This window comes from Schistocerca piceifrons, chromosome X (assembly GCF_021461385.2).
Source record: "Schistocerca piceifrons isolate TAMUIC-IGC-003096 chromosome X, iqSchPice1.1, whole genome shotgun sequence".
NCBI lineage: Eukaryota > Metazoa > Arthropoda > Insecta > Orthoptera > Acrididae > Schistocerca > Schistocerca piceifrons.
In genome coordinates this window covers 785599176-785622010 of record NC_060149.1, presented here as the reverse complement: position 1 = coordinate 785622010, position 22835 = coordinate 785599176, and the positions used below count along the sequence as shown (strand labels likewise).

Genomic DNA, 22835 nt, shown 5'->3' with positions numbered 1-22835 from the left:
GTCGACAGATAGGGTTCACACGTATCCCAGGTACAGGCCAGGCCCAGGGAGGGGTGATTGCCTGAGCTGCAACCTTCCCAAACTGCCAATTGGTCCCTCTGTCAGGTGTTCAGGAGGTGTGACCTGAGGTGTGAACAATCAACTAAGGTGGGTGCGCCCCCTAGTGAAGGGGGCCCTCATATGAAAACAGCGCGCCATCGGAGATGCTGGCAGTCATGGGGGATTTCCTTGCAATGAGTCAATCATCTTCCCACTCAGCATCTACAAAATGCAAACATAATGAGGCTAAAGACTCAAAGACCCTTGCCGCTCCATCACTGTTACTCGTGGTCTCACGTACTGAAGACGGTCAGTCCTTTGCCACGCTAAATCTGTTTATTATTCAGAAAGGAGGTGATGCAATTGCTGGCCGCTGGCCCTGTGAAATTCTGTTCTCGTTTATGGAATGGCACTTTGCTTTTGGAGACCGCTTCTGATGCCCAAGCACAACAACTGCCTGCTGTCTCGCTTCTCCACAGTTACCTTATTCATGCCGAGTCCCATAGAACTTTGAATTCTTCCCGTGGTGTAATTTACACCAGGCTGCTCGACGGTCTAACTGATTCCGAAATCCAATCTTACCTCTCTGATCAAGGTGTCATCGCTGTCCATCGTGTAATGAAAAAGGTAGATTTCTCCTTACTGCCCACCCGAACTCTTTTTCTCACCTGTAATAGAGTAGTGTTGCCATCCAAGATCGAAACAGGCTATGAAATTATCACAGTCCGGATGTACATTCTGAACCTGATGCGTCGCTACCAGTGTCATAGTTTCAACCACACCAGAAAGTCTTGTTGACACCCAGCCAGATGTGTCACCTGTGATACGGATGTGCACGAGGGCGATTGTCTGCCATCTTCTCCCCGTTGTATCAACTGCAATGGCGACCATGCAGCCTCCTCTCTGGATTGTCCCGTGTATCTTGATGAGCGGGCTGTTCAACAGATCTAGGTAAAGGAAAAGGTGCCTTACGCAGTGGCTTGCAAGTTACTGGCTAGTCGCAAAACCTGCGTTCTGCCATCTGGTATCTATAGATAAGTTCTTGTTACACCCTCACTCCATGAAGGACATGGCCACGCAGATATGCAACCTAAAATTCAGCTCAGAGGTTGTGAAATCGCCCATTGTCAAGGTAGCATCACCATTCCACTGTCCAGGTGTACAACAAGCTGTTAAACATTTGCTTCAAGGAGCGCAGCCACCAACTACCCAACCGTTAGGCAGGAAAGGACAGGAGTCCTCCTGTGAACACTTCCTCCATCCTTTCAGCCAAACACCACCTGAATCTTCCTCTAACTGGAAGGGCTCGAAGAAGTCCACCAAAGGCAAACAGTCTTCTGCTTCACCAACTCGAAGACCCTCTTCGAAGGTGTGGCCACGTGGTACCCTACAACGGCCAGCCCCTGTATCGCCGGTGCACACCAGCAACCATTTTTCAGTGTTGGACTCCACAGACTGACTGCACAAGCATGCCGATGCTTCTGTGGACGCCCATGGAGCAGGATCCTCCTCCTGTGCCCTGTAGTAGCGACTCTACACCGGCTGTCACTCAGTGCCCGCTGAGTTGACACTCCTACATCTCTTCCTTATCATGACTCTCCTCCAATGGAACCTTCGTGTCCTTTGGTCCCACAAAGAGGGTTTACAGCTGCTTTTAGCATTGCAGCATCCCCTTGTAGTCTGCATTCAGAAAACGAAATTGGGCCCTCATGAATGCTTTGAGCTTTCGCATTATTTCGTGATTCGTTTTGACCTTCCCCCTGAGGTCACCATTCCATCTCATAGGGGCGTCATGCTGCTCATAAGGGATGACATTCATTGTCAACCAATCTCCCATCCCCCTGATTACCCATCTTCAAGCTGTTGCAGTTCGCCTTTTCCTTCCCCACCTGACTTTTTCTCTCTGTACAATTTATGTCCCTCTGCCATTCAGTGTCACCAGGGCAGACTTCCTTCAGCTAATTGGGCAGCTATTTCCTTCAGCTTATTGGGCTGACCAGATGGAATAGCTCACAAACATTATCCTTGCTACTGCAGAAAATTCCGTTCCTCGCACTTCCTCTTTACCACATCATGTCCCCGTCCCTTGGTAGACTGAGGCATGCTGCGATGCGATTCATGCATGGAGACGTACTCTCCGCATTTTTGACTGTCATCCTACGGTGGCAAACTGCATTCATTATAAACACATGCATGCAAAGTGTTGTCGCATTATTCGGGATAGCAAATGAGCTAGCTGGCTTTCATTCACTAGTTCTTTTAACGGTTCCACCCATTACTCTGTCATGTGTACCAACCTCCGATGGCTCTCGGGGGCCAAGATCGATTCCCCCATTTCAGGTCTCACAGTAGCAGACAATGTTATCGTGGACACTATTGCTCTCTCCAACATCTTAGCTACCATTTTGCGGTAGTTTCGAGGTCTTCCCTCTATCACACTGCCTCCCTCCATCGGAAACAAGTGGAGGAGGCTCGGGTGATACCCTTCTCCTCTCTGTATCGTGAGTGCTACAATGCCACCTTTACTATGAGGGAGCTAGATCATGCTCTCAGATCATTCCAATCCTCTGCCCCAGGGCCAGACACCATCCATATTCAGATGTTGCAGCACCTTTCTCTTGCGGGCAAGCACTTTCTGCTTCACACATACAACCGCATCTGAGCAGAGGGCACATTTCCCGGATGCTGGCGTGAAGCCACCGTCATACCAGTACTTAGGCACGGTAAGGACAAAAACCTTCCTTCTAGCTACCGCCCCATTTCTCTTACCAGCTGCGTTGGCAAGATGATGGAATGCATGATTCGTGCCCAGCTGGTATGGTGGCTAGAGCCTCGCAATTTACTGACGAATGCACAGTGTGGATTTAGAGCGTGGCGTTTTGCAGTTGACCATCTCGTTAATTTGTCCACCCATGTCATGAATGGTTGTCTGTGGAAATCCCAGACTGTGTAGGTGTTTTTAGATTTGTAGAAGGCCTATGACACCTGCTGGAGAACTAGTATCCTCCACACTCTTTACACATGGAGCTTCCATAGCCGCCTGCCCTGTTTGCTTCAGGCATTTTTAAAAGATAGAGTTTTCAAAGTGCGTCTGGGTTCTGCCTAGTTGGACACCGTTATCCAGGAAAACGATGTCCTCAGTGTCGTCCATCTTGCTGTCACCATTAATCCTATCATAGCCTGTCTCCCAATTGGCATCTCTGGCTCCCTTTTCGTCGACAATTTTGCCATCTATTACAGTTGTCCATGGACCTGTCTCACTGAGCGGTGTCTTCAGCAGTGTCCTGATCATCTTTACTCCTGGAGCATTGACAGTGGCTTTTGCTTTTCCACTGACAAAACCATCTGTATGAATTTCTGGTGACACAAGTGATTTCTCCCACCATCTTTACATCTTGGGCCTGTTGCCCTTCCGTTCATTGAAACTATGAAATGCCTGGGGCTCATGCTCGATAGGAAACACTCTTGGTCCTCCCATGTCTCTTACCTGGTAGCCCACTGTAAGCAGTTCCTCAATGTCCTACGTGTCCTCAGTGATACTTACTGGAATGCCAATTGAACCACCCTCCTCCATTTGTACTGGTCCCTTGTCCATTTGAAACTCAACTGTGGGTGCTTTGTTTATGCATCTGCACGCCCATTCTTCTTACGCTGTCTCAACACTATCCACCAATGTTCTATCCGTTTGGCCACAGGCGTCTTTTACACCAGCCCAGTTGAGAGTCTCTATGCTGAAGCTGCTGAACTACCACTGTCCTATCGCCATGGCTTTCTCCTCAGCAGGTATCCGTGCCGTTTGTCTGCCATGCATAGCCACCCATTCTATGCCTCCTTCTTTGATGATTCCTTTGATCATCAGTATGTTGCTTGCCCTTCTTCTCTGTTACTTCCTGGAGTCCGCTTTCAGCACCTGATACAGCGGCTTAACTTCGCACTACCTGCACCTTTCCCGGTGGGTGTGAACCCTTCACCACGTTGGCTTCATGAAGGGGCCCATGTTAACCTTGGCCTTCATTTGCTTCCTAAGGACACTACTCCAGCTTGGGTCCGTCGCCTTCAGTTTCAAGACCTTTGCATGGAATTTAGCGATAGTACCTTTGTATACACTGATGGCTCTCTGACTGATGGTGGTGTCAGGTGTGCTGTCATCATTGGAACCCATGTCTTTAAATATTGGCTTCCGACACACTCCTCAGTATTTACGGCCGAGCTCTTCGCCTTGTATTAAGCCACGGAGTACATCCGGCGACACAGCCTTTTCAACTGTGCCCTCTGCGCAGACTCACTCAGTGCCCCTTACAGTCCATGTGTGCTGTACCCTGCCCATCCCTTAGTGCAGCGGGTCCAGGAAAACTGTCAACTGCTCACACTTGGTGGAGCCAGTGTGATGTTTCTGTGGGTTCATGGTCAGGCCGGTCTGCCAGGAAACGAGGCTGCTGACGCTTTTGCCAGAGCTGCGGTTCTAGTACCTCAGCTTGTCAGTACGTATATTCTCTCTGATGATCTCTGTGTTGCTGTCTGTCAGGAGATGGTGTCCCTATGGCATTGCCAATGGTCCACCCTTCACGGGAATAAGCTTCATCATATTAAGCCTCTCCCAGCAGCTTGGACAACCTCCTCTTGGCCCTCCCGCTGAGAGGAGTTTATTTTATCTCGTTTGCATATTGAGCACTGCCTTTATAGCCATCGTCATTTGCTAAGTGGTGCTATCCCTCCACTTTGTACACATTGCGCCCAAGTTTAAATGTTCGCCACTTCCTGATGGAATGTCCATTTTTGACCTTTTACGTTTCCGTTTGTGTATGCCATCTGAGTTATTGGCCGTTTTAGCAAATGACACGTGGCTTCTTGATCGCGTTTTACTTTTTATCCGCCAAAGCAATATGGCGAAGGCCATTTAATTCTTAGTTTTGGACCTCTGTTTCTATATGGTGTGTCTCTTTTTCTTTAGCTGCTCTTTTTCCACGTGCCTGTTTTTAGCTGTCTTCTGTTACGTCAGTTGGGATTGACGTATAGTCGTTTTCTTACTACTCTCTGTGTTCAGGTTCTGTAGTTTTGACTTGGGAGCGTATGACCCCAGTTGTTTTTGCGCCCTAAAACAAAACAAATATACAGATTAAATAACAATGGAAATAGGCTACAAGCCTGTCTTACTCCCCTCTCAACCACTGCTTCCCTTTCATGTCCCCTCGACTCTTACAACTGCAGTCGGGATTCTGTACAAATTGTAAATATATTTTCACTCTGTGTATTTTACCCCTGCCACCTTCAGAATTTGAAAGAGAGTATTCCAGTCAACCTTGTCAAAAGCTTTCTATAAGTCTACAAATACTATACATGTAGGTTTGCCTTTCCTTAATCTATCTTCTAAGATAAGTCGTAGGGTCAGTATTGCCTTGCGTGTTCCAAAATTTCTACAGATCGAAAACTGATCTTCCCAAGGTCAGCTTCTACCAGTTTGTCCATTTGTTTGTAAAGAATTCGTGTTTGTATTTTGCAGCCATGACTTATTAAATTGATGATCATGGTATCAGAAGCAAAAAAAATGTAGTAAGCATGGACTTTAAAATTCATTCCTGAAGAGCTACGGGCACTTCATCTTCGATACTGTCAAACAAATCTCTTCTTCCACAAGTCCTATGCTTTTTTAAGTATATCTTAACTACTGTGAAACAAGAGCACATAGCTCACAGGTATGATTTTAGAGGCCACACTTACTAGATTTTTTTTCTTGTTTTGGTTCATACTTTCCTCAAAATATGGAAAGCAAAATATAGCTTGCAGTAGAAGAGATTTTTTCAGTGTCTTGAAGATGTAGTAGTGCCCTTAGCTCTTCAGGTATGCATTTTAGAACCCATGTTAACTCGACCTTTGTGCTTCCAGTATCATATACTCTCAACTATATGTGTTTATGCCATTAATTATGATACACCCAGTGTATATACGGGCTGTACTGTGTCAGTAGTTAGGAAAATTTGAATTTGTATGGGGGATTACAGATGCTGCTAAATGAACTTTCATTCACAGTACAGTACACGGTGGCAGAGTAGAGATGTAGACGTAGAACATAGTTTCTCAAGATGAAATTTGATTTCTGTATTCTTCACCTCAAAGCAAACTCTGCCAATAGAGCAGTATCATATTTGTCCACCAAGTTGACTAGAACTGCCAAAGATTAGAGTTTCAGTTCTAAATCATATGGAAACGCTCTGATGGGACATAAATGGTTTACTGTGTGTCAACTTTATGGCTCTTTGTACATTGTCAAAATCTGAGGAAATTCCTTCATGGGATGTTAAAGTGTTTAACATCCTTTGTTATTCAGAAATAGCAGTGAACAGCTCAGAATCTGTAGTGTCACATTGTTTCTATAATTACGCACCTCTACAACTGTCTGACCTTCTGTAAATGTAAACATATGGCAGCTTATGCAGCAGTTCAATCTGAAAAGTTTTGACCACTAAAATTATAGTTGGAATGTTTTGATTTCGGAGCTATTGCCTCATTATGAAACTGAACAGATTTTTGGGAGCAAAGTTTTACTCAGTCGTACAGACATTTTCATTTAGATAGTAACTGTGTAGAATAGTAATTGTAGCTTGGCAGACATAAAAGAAAACACTTCATTGCAATAATAGTTGCTGCATGTGATTGACAGTTAAAGCTAGAATAATGTTTTTGATGTAGGATGATTGTTGAATAGTTTCCATTGTTGTATACTTTCCTGCCACATTTGATTTATGTAAGATTTACTGTCACATTCTGTAAGGTATGTTGCTCCCTCAGAGCCACAAGCTTCTTAATTTTGTGTTACAAAAATTGTCCTTAACGATGACTCTGAATGCAGTTGTATTCATTTAAGTAACAGGATAGTGGCATGCACTATTTGCAACATGAAATAGAGATGAAATAAGTTCTGTAATCATTGCTGAGTGATGATATAACAAGCTTTTACTCCGGACATTTTGGGCGTATAATGATGATTTCAGATCTTTTTAAAACGATAATTAATTATGGAGTCCGCTTCAACTCCAAACATAATAAAGAGTCATCCAAAAAGCAAGGAACATTCTGATTTAACCAAATAAAAACATATCAACACAAAATTTTGTAAATAAAGTTACAGTACCTTACTCTGTTTTTCAATGTAGTTACCACAGCTATCGAAGCACTTATTTCAATGTGGGACCAGTTTTTCAATTCCCACCTACTCTTGTACTGCCAAAGATGTGAGTCATGATGGCCCTGCTCATTTGAGGATTATGATTTCCGAATCCTCTTTCTTAATGGTGGCTGTCTTGTTTATTGCACACAAGTGTCAATCAGTTTTGACGACTAGGTAGCAGCTGTACTATGTGCGCGACATTGTCACTCCCTGCCAGTAACCACATACCAGATAGTTATGTGCGCCTGTGGGATGTAATGGGTAAAGGTTTTTGTGCGAAATGAGGCACGGTAATGTTGTATTGTCTAGGACAACAGTTACAAATGTGGAAAGTGTGCAACTAATAGGCTGTGTTTTGTGGATGGTCTGTTCAGTCTGTGGTCAGTAAGACACAGTGGTAGGGACAGCATCATGATCAAAGTGAGATAATGTGCTTAATAAGGAAGTCTCGGTTTCCAGGGAGACATGCATAAACCTAATAATTCATACCCTGGACATCTGACTAGTGCTCTTCTTAGGATTAGGCAGGAATTGAGGGCATATCAGCATATAAAACACAGAAAGAAGTGCATGCTGACACTAGGTGGCATTTCATGATTGGCAAGTGGTATTCTCCAGAAGTGAATTTCTTTGCCCTTCTCTTCTCAGTCGCAGGATCTCACAGTAGTACTGTCACCCGGCTGATATAGGGATATTACTGCTGCTTTATTTCCCCTCTGTACTTGTCTGGTTGTGACTTTAACATTATTTTGCTGAACTCGATTAAAGATCATTTTAAGTCGGTGTGTCAAGCTTCTCACTTTCATGGAGTCTGCACCCAGTGGTAGCTTTGCTATCTCAAAAGGCGAACTCATAGAAGTATTGGATATAACAGTCCCAGTGGGACTGTGTTTTATTCACATAATAAGATAACATTTGAACTATGCACATGTGTGCAAATAATGACATAAATTTTGTTACCTGATCCATCAGTAAAGTATAAGGACTGCCAAAAGGTAATACCAATTGGTTTCTCCTGTAATATTTGCAAGCACTACTAGTGCTAGATACTGGGGAAAGTGATCAAAATCGACAAGATATATCCAAAGCTACAGTTTCAAGAAGCCTAGATGTTTCTGGTACAGTCTACAACAAAATTTGCAGCCACTTCTGTTGTGACCACTATGTGCACATCAGGCACCTGTGTCAATACTTATCTATATCTCAAAGTCTGCCTTTTCACCAATAGCAGGTAGCAATAAGAGGGTGTGTAGCCTGTTTACCATTGTGGCAAGCTTGTATACCTTCATGGCATTGAGCAATAGTATGAGGCTGAAGTGCCTTCAGTTTTACTAACCAGTTTGCAAGAGTGGTTTTATAAAATCCATAGGAGTTAATTTCAGCCTTATTGAGTGGCAAGAAGTATAACAGTCGGTTTTCTTCACTATTGAGCTCTTTGTTCAGAATACAACCTACAGCAAAATCAAATATGTTGCAGGATGGTATAAATGGCTTTATAAAGTTAGGGTGTACCAGCAAAGGTGAATTTTTCAATACTTTATCTTCTTTCAATGCAGTTTCACACTCAGTGGACAATTCAGAAGTTATTCCTTAATTTAACATCCTTGTTAAAGGTTTAGTCACAGTAGCATAGTCTTTTACAAAGCGACAATAGTAATTCACCAGCCTCAGGAAACTCTGTAGTTCTTTTACATTCGAAAGAGCGGGAAAATTTTCTATGACTTCTGGAAACCACTGTTCTGGCTTTACCCTGGGTAATGATGTGTGTCAAATAGTGAACTTGTGACTCAGCAAATGAACATTTTTCCAGCTTCAAACTTCAGTGAACATTCTACAGCCTCACTAACACATTTCTTGAGTGCTTATTGTGCTGTTCACTTGTTCAAGAGAACACTGTAATGTCATCTGAATAGATCAGGCAGAAGGTGGGTTTCGGTCCCCGCAGTAGCAAATCGCCAAATTTCAGGAATGACAGCAGTGTGATTTTAGCAACTGCTTGTCTGTGGGAGAAAGAAAAACTTAATTTATGTAAGTGCTCGTGTCCGCCAAAATTCATGTTCGCTTACCTTGCATCTTTCTTTTCACAGTCGCACTTGTCACCTCCTTCCCACCTCAATAGTTTACTGGGATTACTGTTCTTACAGGGTGGCAGGGTTGATGGCTTGCTTACCTTCGGCATTTACATGATCAAAATACCCTTGGTCTCTGTTAGGGGTAGGGCTGTTGTGGCCAAGGATTTGACTATTTCAGGACTGCAGGCAGTGCAGTCCTAGATACATGAACTCCCAGCAGTAAGGGCAGTAACAGACAAAGCACTTAACAGCTGTATGGCCGGCTCACCTACATCATACACAGACCGTGTTACTAGTGAACACACGGTGTGGCTCATTGTTCTGTATATGTACAGCAACAAAGCATGTTGCTTCTTCATGCAACAGTGCAAAACGGGCTGCCTCGTAGGGTGATGCTGGGGGAAATGACTTTAACCTCTACACCCCTCTGTGGGTTAATATTACAGATAAAAAAACGTCGATCGCATGCACCTCTGCTTCTTCTAGAAGCACATCATTACAGGTTGTATCCCAGCAAAGGCTATAGGTTTTACAGTTTGCAAATTGTTCAGAATCTTCCCCTGATATTTCCGGAAGTATGGAAAGTTTGTCATGGTAGTAACTGACACTCCACTTACCAAAAGAGCAGTCTGCTAACATTTTTGCTAGAATCTCGAATCTATCTACACTCCTCAGTGCATCAGCTGACTTGACTTGGGTGCATGTGTCCCAACACAATTTTAGCCTTGCCAAAAATAGAAGAAAACTATCTAGCCATGAGAAAATATGACCAAAGTTGCAGATATTTTGCAAAAATGTATCAAGACACACTACGTTTCCTGAGAATGAAGAAATAAAGTTAACTGCTGGGAAGCTGCTTACAATAACAGATGGTGACACTGCTGCACCAGCTTCAACTCCTCTAGCTTCATGGAGAGTAGCTTGAACATTAAAGTCTACTCTCAGTGCAGTTGCCTGTCTTCGGAGTTGGTTATTATACTGGTCTTCTAGCTCTACATTTTTTAGCCAAAAGTTTGTGCACCTGTTCTTACAATTCTACATTTTCAGCTAGTAACTTACACACCTGTTCCTGGGATTCCCAAAAAAAATCCATATTTTTGCCCACAGTGGCACCTTCATGCTGAAGAAAAACGCGCGCACACACACACACACACACACACACACACACACACACACACACACACACACACACACGGGGGTAGATCACAGTTAATGATCACTGGCGATAATGCAGAGACTGGTGGAACAAACAGACGGTTCCTGAGGTTGGTGACGGTGGAGTTCACAAAGTAAACTGCTAGCCAGAAACGAAATCCAGGGCATAGCAAAGTCATCATAAATGTGCACGAACAGTCCAGGGAGCAGTCTGAATCACAATGTAATAAATGTAAGGCCAAGCATTCTACTAATTGATAGTGTGTATGATAGGCTTCAAGAAACTGATGAGAATGACTGAGAAGTCAGGGCATGGTATTTACCAGCATGCTCGAAATAGTGGAAGGGGCCAAGTGATATGTCTCCACCTGCAGCAGCATCCCTCGTGGGAGCCAGCTGTGGCCAGAGTATGAAGCCTGAGCATCTCTGACCTGTCCTCCATATTGATACTAGGGCTGGAAGTCCAAATCACTGTCAAATACTAAAGTATTCTTCACAGTTACGTAGCACTTTTTGATCACTAAGGGTAAATTATGAAGATGTGTGTAAATTCCCTGAACTAAAAGGGATCATCAGTTGGAAATTGGAAAATGCTTGAGAGACCCATATGACAGTGTGAAACGTGTGAAGTGTAGTCCCAGGACATTTCCAACAATATCGTTAAGATAGTAGATGTAATTTGGGAGAAACAAATGAAGAAGTAATGAAATATTGAAATTTATTCATGAAATCAAATTTAACTATAATAGGTATAGTGACCTACCTAAAGTGACATGTGAAAGTTTATACTGAACTGGGACACAAGGCCAGATTTCCCTCTTATCGCAAGTGGTCACCTTACTACTTACACCATCTGGTGGTACTCTCCAGATCAATCCAAGCTTTAGTATGTCATACACCAATCCATTTCTTCTCATAGATTATTAATTCATTGCCCACACTAGCACATCTCATGATCATTGGGAAATCCGGGTCCGAGTCCCGGTCCGGCACAAATTTTCAAATATCGCTTTATGCAGTTCATATGTGTCTATTACAGTTAAGTTGAATTACAGGAATAAATTTCAATATTTGAAAGTGTAGTTCATCAGCAAATATAAATATACATGAAATACTTTCCCTGCATTCATTATTATTATTATTATTATTATTATTATTATTATTGCTATTGAAAATATACAGGTAGCAAATATTGACTTTCCAAAACTGTGTGTGTTAATTTCTCTCTCTCTCTCTCTCTCTCTCTCTCTCTCTCTCTCTCTCTCTCTCTCTCTCTCTCTCTCTGATGTGGGTGTGTAAGTTTTGATAGTCTGCTTTGCTTTGACTTAATGGTGCTGTATTAACATAACAGAATTTCAAATACATTTTGCAGGAAGCATTAGAGACAACTTTTCAGTTATTTTGAACTTAAGCATAAGGAGAGTGATCTGGAGATGACAGAAATGTGCTTGTTGCCTTACATAATTCATATGTGGTAGAGTTTCACCAAAAGCATGTTTTGTACATGGTAAACTTCCAGGAAACTTGACCCTATAATGATAGCTGTGTCATTTCTGAAGAGGGATAAATAGTAACTTTGATGAAACACAACCAGACCTGGTTTTCCCTCTTGTTCTGGTTCATTTCAGATATGAACTAAAAAAATGCAAATTTTTGCAATGTTGTAATAGACTCAATCAACATCAAGATCTTGAATGCCGGGGCTTGGGCACGTGGAAGTGAACGTGTAACTGTGTCGTTGCCTCTGGAGCTAGAAGACTACATTCCGGAAGTAGAAGATTTCTACAAAAAGAAACACAGTGGGAGGAAACTACAATGGTACCATCATATGTCTAATGGGACGGTATGTAAAATAATTACAAAGAATTAAACTTTTTATGTTCATCCCCTGTTGAATTCATAAAAAGTTATGCGATGTCTAGTGTGTGTGTGTGTGTGTGTGTGTGTGTGTGAATAAGATAAGTCAGTGAGTCATCAGTTGCATTTTCTCTGGTGTTTTGGGAGATATTTTCAGTTTTGTATTTGTGGTGTGTAGCTAGAATCAGCCCAAAGAAATTCTGCTCACCAAATCTTTCATGTGTCCTCCAGTGTAGACAGAAAGTGTTGGTTTGTTTCCGTTCTGAAGAAAATTATTTTTAAAGCGGATTTTTATACCCCCATTCAATAGAATATACCCAAATTAGTCTACTGTGATATTTGTTCTATAAATACGTATTAACAGACACAGTAAAATATTTTGCCCCCCCCCCCCCCCCCCCCCCCCACACACACACACACACACACACACACACACACACCCTCTCTGTTGACATTGGTTGTTGCATGAAAGATGTGATGATTAGTGTTTATTCAGGCTGTCTCCAGCTACCGGCTACACATTGCAAAAGTGAAACTGCAAATAGCGGCCGAAACTCCAGAGAAATTGCACGCAATGACTCTTAGGAGAGACACCCAAAGTGTGTATATGTATATAAATGCTTTTGTCAGAAGTTGTTGCTGTTGGGTTCTGACCAAGAAGAAAATTATTAAACATAATGTAAGATCATCATCTGATGTTTATCATTCAGTGTTTCTCCATATAATAATTTATGGAATGTTTTTATTTGTGCATCTGAGAGATGAAAGATGAATAATCGAAACAATCTTATGTGCACTGGAAGACAAAAAAGATGACGCACCATGAAGGAGCTATGCAAATTGGTTACAAATTGACTTTCATACAAGTATCAATGGAAAATGCAAAATTGTAAACTTTGGTGGCTAATGAATGGATGTGTGATGCTGCAGTACAATTCACCTGCAGCTGGAAAGGACAGTAAACAGGGGACATGTCGATAACAGGGCATGAAGTATTTGCGAATTTCATTCTGCACAGTTGGTTGGACAGTAACTGTGCCCTCCATACAGGCGGGTGAACAATGTACACAGATGTCCACATTTGAAAGAGAATGTGTACTTGAGGTCAAAGCAGCCAGTTGGAGTAATTTGCCAGATGCTCAGCATTTGAACAGAAGCGATATCACCATTCGGTAATGTTGGTAGGAATTGGTGAACCATGACAAAACTCAGTGTGAAGAAGGAAGCAGCCAACCTAGAGAGATGGCAGAACATGAGGACCGAGCAGCCGTCAGAGGCACTTAGAGCCCCTGATTCATCATCATCATCTATACAATGTGCAACTGGTGCTTCAGTGACCACAAGGACAACTAATAGGTGAGTCACAGAAAGGGGGCTGAGATGTCTGCACCGCTTGTGCCAACTACCATTGACAGCTGTACACCAGAAAACCCGTTTTCAGTGGTGTCAGACACATTTGGTCTGTAATATCATTGACTGGAATATAATAGTCTTCAGTGATGAGTCCTGCTTCGAATTGCATCACAATGACCAGCCAAGGCATGTCTGAAGACATCCTGGGCTGGGGTTGGATATCAACTTGACTGTCGCCTTCTATACAGTCCTACAACCAAGAATGATGGTCTGGGATGCAATTTCATTTCGTAGCAGGACCACTTTTGTTGTCGTCTGCAGCACTCTTGCAGCGCAGCAGTGCATAGATGATATTCTATGTCCCGTTTTGTTGCCCTTCCTAGCAGGCTGACCTGGGCTTAAATTTCAGCAAGGCGACGACTACCAGCACATGGCAAGAGTTTCTACTGCTTGTCTTCATGCTTGCCAAACCCTATCTTGATGAGCAAGGTCAGTGAGTCTCTCCCCAGTTGAGAACATTTGGAGCTTTATCGGGAGGGCCTTAAAACCAGCTTTGGATTTGGATGATCTAATGTACTAACTGGACAGAATTTGGCATGATATCTCATGGGAGGATACCCAACGACTCCATCAATCTACACCAAGTGAATAACTGCTTGCATAAGGGCCAGAGGTGGGCCAATGTGTTACTGACTTGCTCAATTTGTGACACTCTTTCTCTTGAATAAATCAGATAGTTTTTCTGGAATTTAATCATTCAATTGTCTTTACACGTACATCACAGCTACAGATTTCTGTCCCATTTGGTTAATTCCTTTGTAGTGCTTCATTTTTTTTTGTCTTGGAGTGTGTTTTGTTTTCAGGTGCAGTAATTTCTAATATAAAAGTATGAACCAATGAATACACAATAGTTTCGCTCCCTACTCCCCTCACGCTCTCTCCCTTCCCCCTCACCTTCCCTCCTCCTTCTCACTCTCACCTTCCCCTCTTTTGCATCATCATACTGTACTAATGATTCTTCCAATTGACAGTTTATTTGTACCTTCATCTCATCAGTCTTTTCAAATGTTTCGTGAAATGGTTCTTCATCTAATTCCTGGGTTTTCCTTCATTTGTTCAGTTGACTTGTAAATGTGTTTTATATTGGGCAAGAAGAAGAAAAAGGAAGATTTAGGTTCAGCATTCCATCAATATTTTGGTTTTTCTGTCAGAACTAAGCAGATGTTTACTAAACTGTGGAAGATAGAGATCATCATAAGATCATTGGAATACCCAATAGCCTTGTGCTAGTGGTGAGTGGAGAGGGTTACGTGCTGAATCAAGTCTCAATCAGAGCTGAGGTAGTAACCATCCATTACTAACCATTCTCGGTAAAAGTCCACTAGAGGTCTAAACTTAGCAAGTGTAGTCAGCTGATAGATCCATTCAGCATAAACTGGTAGAAAACAGACTAACAATGGCCTGATGTTGCAAAGAGGCACCGGCCGGAGTGGCCGAGCGGTTCTAGGCGCTTCAGTCTGGAACCGCACAACCGCTACAGTCACAGGTTTGAATCCTGCTTTGGGCATGGATGTGTGTGATGTCCTGAGGTTAGATAGGTTTAAGTAGTTCTCAGTTCTAGGGGACTGATGACCTCAGATGTTAAGTCCCATAGTGCTCAGAGCCATTTGAACCATTTTTGCAAAAAGGCTTAAAGTCTTGAGCAAACAAGCATTGCCAACCAGCGTTGCATATCTTCGTGGAAGTTGACAGCATAATGACAGCACAAAGACTTTTCTGTCAACAGCACATACCGACTGTGTGCACCACCTGTCGGGATGCTGTCCCCATTGGAACTGAGGCCACATACTCTACATCGTTTGTAATTTCTGGTGCCACTGAGGTGTGCTGCCCCTGAAATTCCCATAAGTGGATTTGGTGTTGCTGATCTTAGACTGGCAGACGACGTTGTTGGTAGGATCACTGGGACCATATCTGATTTTGGTGGCACCAAACAATCCAATATTTTATGAGTGATACTTTGTGTATGTGCTGTAGATGACCAAGAGTTTTTAATCAGTTAATTTTATATGGAAAGGATAGATTGTTACTCACCATATAGAGGAGACACTGAGTCACAGAAACACACACACACACACACACACACACACACACACACACACACACACGCGCCATCGTTTGATAATCTTATGTTTGCAGGCTTTCGCAGTTGGAGTCACTTTCATTAAATTCTTGTGGGTTGTAGATCACATGTCACACAAGTGAAGTTCAGTTGCAGTAGTTACTGAAACATCAGTTTGCCATTTTACAATGTGACACATTCTACAGTCTCTGAGAATTTCATGGAATATGACAATTGTTGACAAAACTTCTTTGATGTGAAACTTGGAGAGGCTCGTGTCATATTGCTGTGGAATGCAAATGTAATGGTGTGTCACTTATGTGTTGTTATTGAATTAAAATTTTATGCTTTGTTATCAACTTAAATTTTTCAGATAACATTTGCAAATAATGTTGGAAGATATGATGTAGATGTCACCACTTTCCAAATGGCAGTTCTTTTTGCATGGAATCAGCGTCCATACGATAAAATACCATACGAAAATTTAAGGCTGGCCACAGAGTTACCTGATCCAGAGCTTAGAAGAACATTGTGGGTAAGAAGTTAAACAGAGTTAAAATGTTGTTGCTGTGTACATTGCGATTGCCTTGTACTAAGAAGAGTCATTATTGAGCTCATTTGTAGTGGACTTTTAAAGGAAATGTTACTTGTGTTCTTTAGGAAGCTGACAACACCCACTTGACAAAATATTGTGAAACATTGTTTTGATCCAATATGTGAGACACTGAGTGATGAATAGTATAATGAATTGCAATCACTGTAACTCTTGCAGATACTTACATTGTCAGCTACATTTTTTGCATCACTGTTATTAGAGATTATGATTTCCAGATGCTTGGAAAAACTGTGACTTCTTAGACACTTAATGTCAGGGTTGGGGGTATAATTCTCTATCCATCCATCACACCTGCTCTTTGAGGCTATTTTTGTACATGCACTATGATCCACATGACTGCAGTAATATTATGCACACACCTGCTTGTTTTCAAGAGTTGCTAATAATGTGATACGAGGTGCTATCCAAAATTTTTTGGGCTGTTGCTGCCATCTGTTGAAAACCTTACCTTTGGACTAATGGTCACCATCACCCTTGAAGTAGTTCCCATCCACACGTACACACCGGTCCCAGCATTTGTGCCATTGGTCAAATGTTTTCTGGAAGTCCTGGTTTTTGAGGGCGTTTAACACCGCTAGTGATGATTCTTGAAACCTCTCTAGTGTGTCGAGCCGACGGCCTTTCAACTTGTTTCAGTTTTGGGAATAGCACGAAATCGCAAGGTGCCAAATCTGGTGAGTATGATGGGTGGGGTACAACTGCCATGTTGTTTTTTGACAAAAAGGTTCTGGTGAGCAAGGACTTGTGACAGGGTGCATTGTCGTGATGGAGCAGCCAGTTCCCTTGATGCCAAAGTTCAGGCCGTCGTCGCCGCCTGTTTTCACGGAGCCGTCGCAAAACATCACAGTAGTACGCGGAATTCACTGTTGGGTTGGGTGGGACGAATTCTTTGTGCACAATTCCCGTGGTAACAAAGAAAACGATGATCATGCTCTTCAATTTGCCATTCACCTGTCTTGCTTTTTTGGCTCTTGGGGAGCCCGAGCTCTTCCACTCAAACACATGCATACAGCTCATGCTCTGTCCCCCAAACACTTGTTGAATCATTGCAAGTGTCTCCGTAGCACTTTTCCCAAGATTCACGCAGAATTTGACACACACACACACACACACACACACACACACACACACACACACACACACACAGTATTATGGAAATCACTGTGGACACGCAACATGTCCTCCCAGCTGAATGCTACTCCGCACACTGAGTCATCTGATATGCAGCTCTCACCACCTAGCGGTGCAAAGATCTACCACTCCTACTTTCCAGATGGCAGCAGCAGTCCTGAAAATTTTGGATTCTGCCTCATAATTATAATCTTCTGAAGAAGGGCACTGGGTGCCTGAAAGTAATAGAGAAATAAAATTCCTTTTCTATAACTAGTTTCTGATTTTTCAGCTAGTAGACAGATAGTTGTTGAAGATGGATAAAGTACTATCTTTGAGACATGCCCAGATACAAATGGCTCTCCTATTCACCTTCTGCTTCCATAGCTTCAATAGACCACGCAGCGAGACTGCAGTGTGAAATGACTACCGTCTTGTTTGAAGGGCGTTAACAGACTGTATAAGTTTGTCCACAATAGCGGCTCGATATTGGAGCATTGCAACCAATAAGACATACCTGCACTGATAAAGTGGTGCTGCTTACTGCAGGCTGAATTTGTGCTTGGGTGTTATTGAGTAGATTTCCATTGCTTGAAAGCTACAAAACTCTTGAGACTGAAATGAGCCTTTGAAATCCGTGAATGATAAGCAAGACTCACTGCTTGGACAAGTCAGTCCAGTATTAACTTTATTAGTTCGTAGTGTTATTTACTCACATAGTCTCTACAGACCCTCAAATCATTTTAATACTATTTGTCATATTATAATTGTCATTTATTAGTTAACTATGATGTAAAAAAGTACTGCATGTATGAAACCCAGGTCCGATGTAAGAGGGGGCCTGATGGCCCTAACCAGATCACTTTACATAAATAAACAAAAATAAAATAAATACAGTGATGTCTACAAACATGTTAGATGCTACCATAATGACTGCAATCTGGAAACCTACATTGTTGCCAGTACAGTAAGCAAATGCTAAGACCATCCACACACAGAGCAACTGAAAAGAAATGCAACAGGCATGTGATTTAAATGGCAGCAGGTTGCTGAGTAGCTGGCAACGCAGTTCCTCACTTAGCGCAACTGTGAAATGAGAACCTGTAGTTGCTGTGTGCGAATGAGGAGGAGGAGAGGTAATATTATTTCTTGCACCTGAACATCGTTTGTTTACACTTGTCATGTCAAGTACAGATTTGAGATCAGAGGAACATGGGGGTCTCTGTTACAGTTACACATGAGTGAGAAAACAGAGAAAATTCTGGATTCATCCATACATCCAAAGAAACAAACTGCAGTCTGTATGTAGCATCCAAGGAACTGCAACAGACAGATTAGAAAGTCATAGTTTTTTATAGAACAACTAAACAGTTATACAGTGATTTTACACAGCTGATTTCTTCCACCATAGATCAGATTAGTTGTACTTTTGTTTTCTGTAGATCCGTAGTGAGGAGATCTTCCAGGATGTAATTCATATCAGTAAAATGAGAATACACAATAACTATTTACAAATAAAAACAAATAAACTAATATAACTTCCACATATCTCAAGTTAAATGGTCCTAGTGGATGTGTAATAAGCCAAACAAATCTTAAAAATATTCTCTTCTAAAAGGCAATAAATAAGTTGTCGCAAAACATGTAAATGTTCAATACTCTGAGGTGCCTATGATAATTCTTAGGCTATTGTAGCTATGAATCATCATCTAGAAAAATAATTTTAAATGCCGTATTTATAGTGATTGCATTACTTACTGAACTGACTACAGATGATCTTGTAGGTAGGGCAACTACAGTTATGAGTAATCATGTTAGATATTATTAGTAACATATACTCATCAGTTAGTTCTACTAACAAATTTGTCAGTGGAGTAGGATTTGGCCACAAATAAATCCTTCAGGTGCCTCTTAAACTGAACTTTATTAGTAGTTAAACTTTTTATGGCTGCATAACAACAAGACTTTCATCAACACGCAGCTGTTGATGAGGCGTATAATGGTGTTGAAACACATTATTGGCAATGTTCAGCATAATATCAAACTTTGCAGTGGGGTCATACGTGGATGCCCAGGAGGGTGCAATTTTGTATTATCTGTCAAGTGGAAAAATTTTAGGAGCAACTGAAATCTATTTCGCGAAAACATACGGGAAAACCATGGAGTTGCCATATTTTCATCTGTGAACCATTAACTAAAAATTGTTGGTTTCTTTATGAGTCCCATATATTGTAAACAGTTGCACTGAAAAAAACAAGTTAAAAAATCAATTGGTGTAGCATTTATTGGTACATGTTTGGGGCCTGGTAATCCCGAAAACGTGAAGCGGTGAGGAGCAGGATTGTCCAACTCATCAGTTCCAAATTCAGCAAACGTGTCGCTGGCTGCAGTCAATTCTTCAACATAGTCTTCATCGCTGCTGGGTGCGGATTCGGCTGTTGATGACTCACATGATGAGATGTCGCCACTAGACCACTCATAGGTCGATCCACTGTCTGGAAAACCTGCAAAATCATTCTCACTTTCACTACTTTCCACGGTATAAATCGCACTCAAATGAGACTTCTTCCTTGGCGGCGCCATGGTACGTTCGAAACGAACGAAAAACAATCTTGTGTTTGGAACTCGAAAATATCGATTATTGGCATTGACGATTGAAACAAAGTACTTGACGACTATCTTTCAACCTTTGTTTGTCTTCCTGACATTGATATACCACGATCTGGCCTTAGTTTGAAAGAAAAGTGTGTGAAAATGGCAGTACAATTAGATCACACGTGGCACTTTTTGTGCATACATCACGATCCGATTAGATCTTATTTGGCACTAAAAGGGTTAAACCCTCCTAAAACTGAACTGTACATTTGATAGCAAATTATGTGATATAAAATGGTCAATTTTCCTTACCTATACAGCCTTTTCAATAACTTTAGCAAACACTGATGGCATAGAAATAGATCTAAAATTGTCTACATTATCCCTTTCTCCCTTTTTATAAAGTGGCTTTACTACTAAGTACTTAAATCATTCAGGAAACTGACCATTCTTAGAGGAAAAATTACAAATATGGCTAAGTACAGGGCTAATATGTACAGCACATTACTTCAATATTCTACTAGGCATTCCATGATATCTGCGAGAGTTCTTAATCTTCAGTAATTTAATTATTGACTCACTCTCCATCTTGTCGGTATCACAGAAGAGTATTTCAGACATCAATGTCTGAAAGGCATATTTCAGGAGTGTTATATGATTCCCTGTAGAAACTAAGTTTTTATTTAATTCGCCAGCGATGCTCAGAAAATGATTGTTAAATACTGTACAGATATCTGACTTATCAGTAACAGAAATATTTTTACTGTGAAGTGGCTTCATATCATCGGCCTTGTGCTGCTAACTAGACACTTTCTTCACAACTGACTATATGGTTTTAATTTTATACTATGAATTAGCTATTGTATTTGGATATCACATGCTCTTTCCCTTTCTAATAACATTTTAAGCCCCTTACAATACTGTTTGTAATGGGTTGCTGTAGCTTCACTGTGACCACATCTAACATTTTGATATAATTCCCACATTGTTCAACATGATATCCTTATCCCACTAGTCAGCCACCCAGACTGCCTTTACTGCTAGTACCTTGTTTAGAACATTCTAATGGAAAGCAACTCTCAAAGAGCATGAGAAATGTCTCAAGGAAAGCATTATATTTGTCATCTGTGTTTATTGGCATTATAAACATCCTGCCACTCTTGTTCCTCAACGAGGTTTAAAAAAAATTCTCTATTGACGTTGGATTAGCTTTTCTTGGGGATTTGCACCTTTTTCTGTCATTTTCTTACTAAATGTAGTTAGTTTGTCTCTTAAGAAGTGGTAAAAATACAAAAATAATACTAAAAGCATGTCAGCATGTGCTTTTGACATAAAAGAGAGCATGGGGCACAGGTGACAAAGCATCACTGTCCATTATCTAGAAAAGTTGAGTGGTATTGTTGACACTCTGAAATTCATTAGGTACTCTGAAATGCAAACCTTGTAGTGAAAATGATTATTCATTGTGATGTTATCATCCTTACTAATAAGAAAATGCTGCACTTTATTGCAGTGGAATTAGAAAACACCCAAACTTTTGTAAAATTTGGCTTCAGGTAGGAGAGGATGAGAAGGATGTGGTTGTGTGTCTTTTTGTCTGAGCACTCAAAATTATTCGTACCAGACCTAATTAAGCAATATCTTGTGGGCATCATCTGCTCAATACCTTATCTATATAATGAACATTTGTCTTTTCCTATACCATCACTGTCACTATTGTGGGGAGAGGTCAGTTTGAGGCAGCACACAAATGTCATGGTGGAGCATAACTGAAAATGTAATTTTCTTTTTCAATTTGTAATGAGCAATGATATTTTGTATAGTGTTCTTTTTTATTTTCTTGCGATTTTTGAAATTAAAAAGCCGAATTTTGAACAAAAAGGCCAGAAATTCACTTGAAGTTTTACATCAACACAAAAATACTATTTGGTGACAAGTGCCAGATACAAATACAGTACACTTTCCACTGCTGCGAATAAAGAAAAACATTACTTTGTCACTGATAAAATGAAGCACTCCTACAGTTATTTTCAGTATTGTTAATGCATTCACATTGCCATCTTTTCCCTCTCCAAGGCTTTCTTGTGTTTTACATTCAAATTTTGCTTTCCTGTGTTTCTTGTTGCCACACTGTTACCAAAGTTTGTGTGAGACTTATTGAAAAGTAAATCGGTGAAACCAAGTACTAGTAAAGATAGTTTCATTTCAGTAGTTCCTTACTTACAGGGAATGTTAATGTATATTTAGGTGCCATGGCATCTTGTTTTACTCTTTTTCTGTCCTGTGCCAAATTAATAATTGATAATTATCACTTATTTCAGTCTCTTGTCGCATTCCCAAAGCTTAGAAGGCAAGTTCTGTCATACGAACCAGAAGTGCAGTCACCAAAGGACTTTGAGGAAAACACCATGTTCTGGGTTAATCAAGAATTTGCTCTGGTGTGAGTATTGCATTTAGTCATCTAACTTTTCTGGCTAAGTTTATGTGTAGTGCTTATTTCTGTAAGTAACATAATTTTAAAAATGAGGTAAGATGTTTTTATACGTTGCAAATAGAAGCGCGTAAAAAATTGGAGATGATATTATAACCACATATTTCACACTTTCCAAGTCGTCTTCAAAATGGATAAGATATGCAAAAATAACTATGGACATATCACTTACAGACACAATGCAGTAAGCAAGGCAAACGTGAAAGCTGCAGTGTGTCTGGGTGTACCATAGTCTATGGGAGGGTCGGACCACAGCAACA

The 22835-nt window shown here is 41.3% G+C and overlaps 1 protein-coding gene across 3 annotated transcripts in view; it reads left to right on the top strand.

Annotated features, from left to right (window-relative positions):
- Positions 1–22835, top strand: part of LOC124721148 (cullin-5) — a 237388-nt gene that overhangs the window by 174370 nt on the left and 40183 nt on the right. For all 3 annotated transcript variants that reach the window (XR_007006279.1, XM_047245967.1, XM_047245966.1), the window contains exons 12-14: positions 12102–12274; positions 16137–16298; positions 22406–22524. Coding sequence is in view for 2 of the 3 variants with exons in the window: in XM_047245967.1 (XP_047101923.1) it covers positions 12102–12274; positions 16137–16298; positions 22406–22524 (454 nt within the window). In the remaining variant the exon portion in view is untranslated. The remainder of the gene's footprint in view (positions 1–12101; positions 12275–16136; positions 16299–22405; positions 22525–22835) is intronic.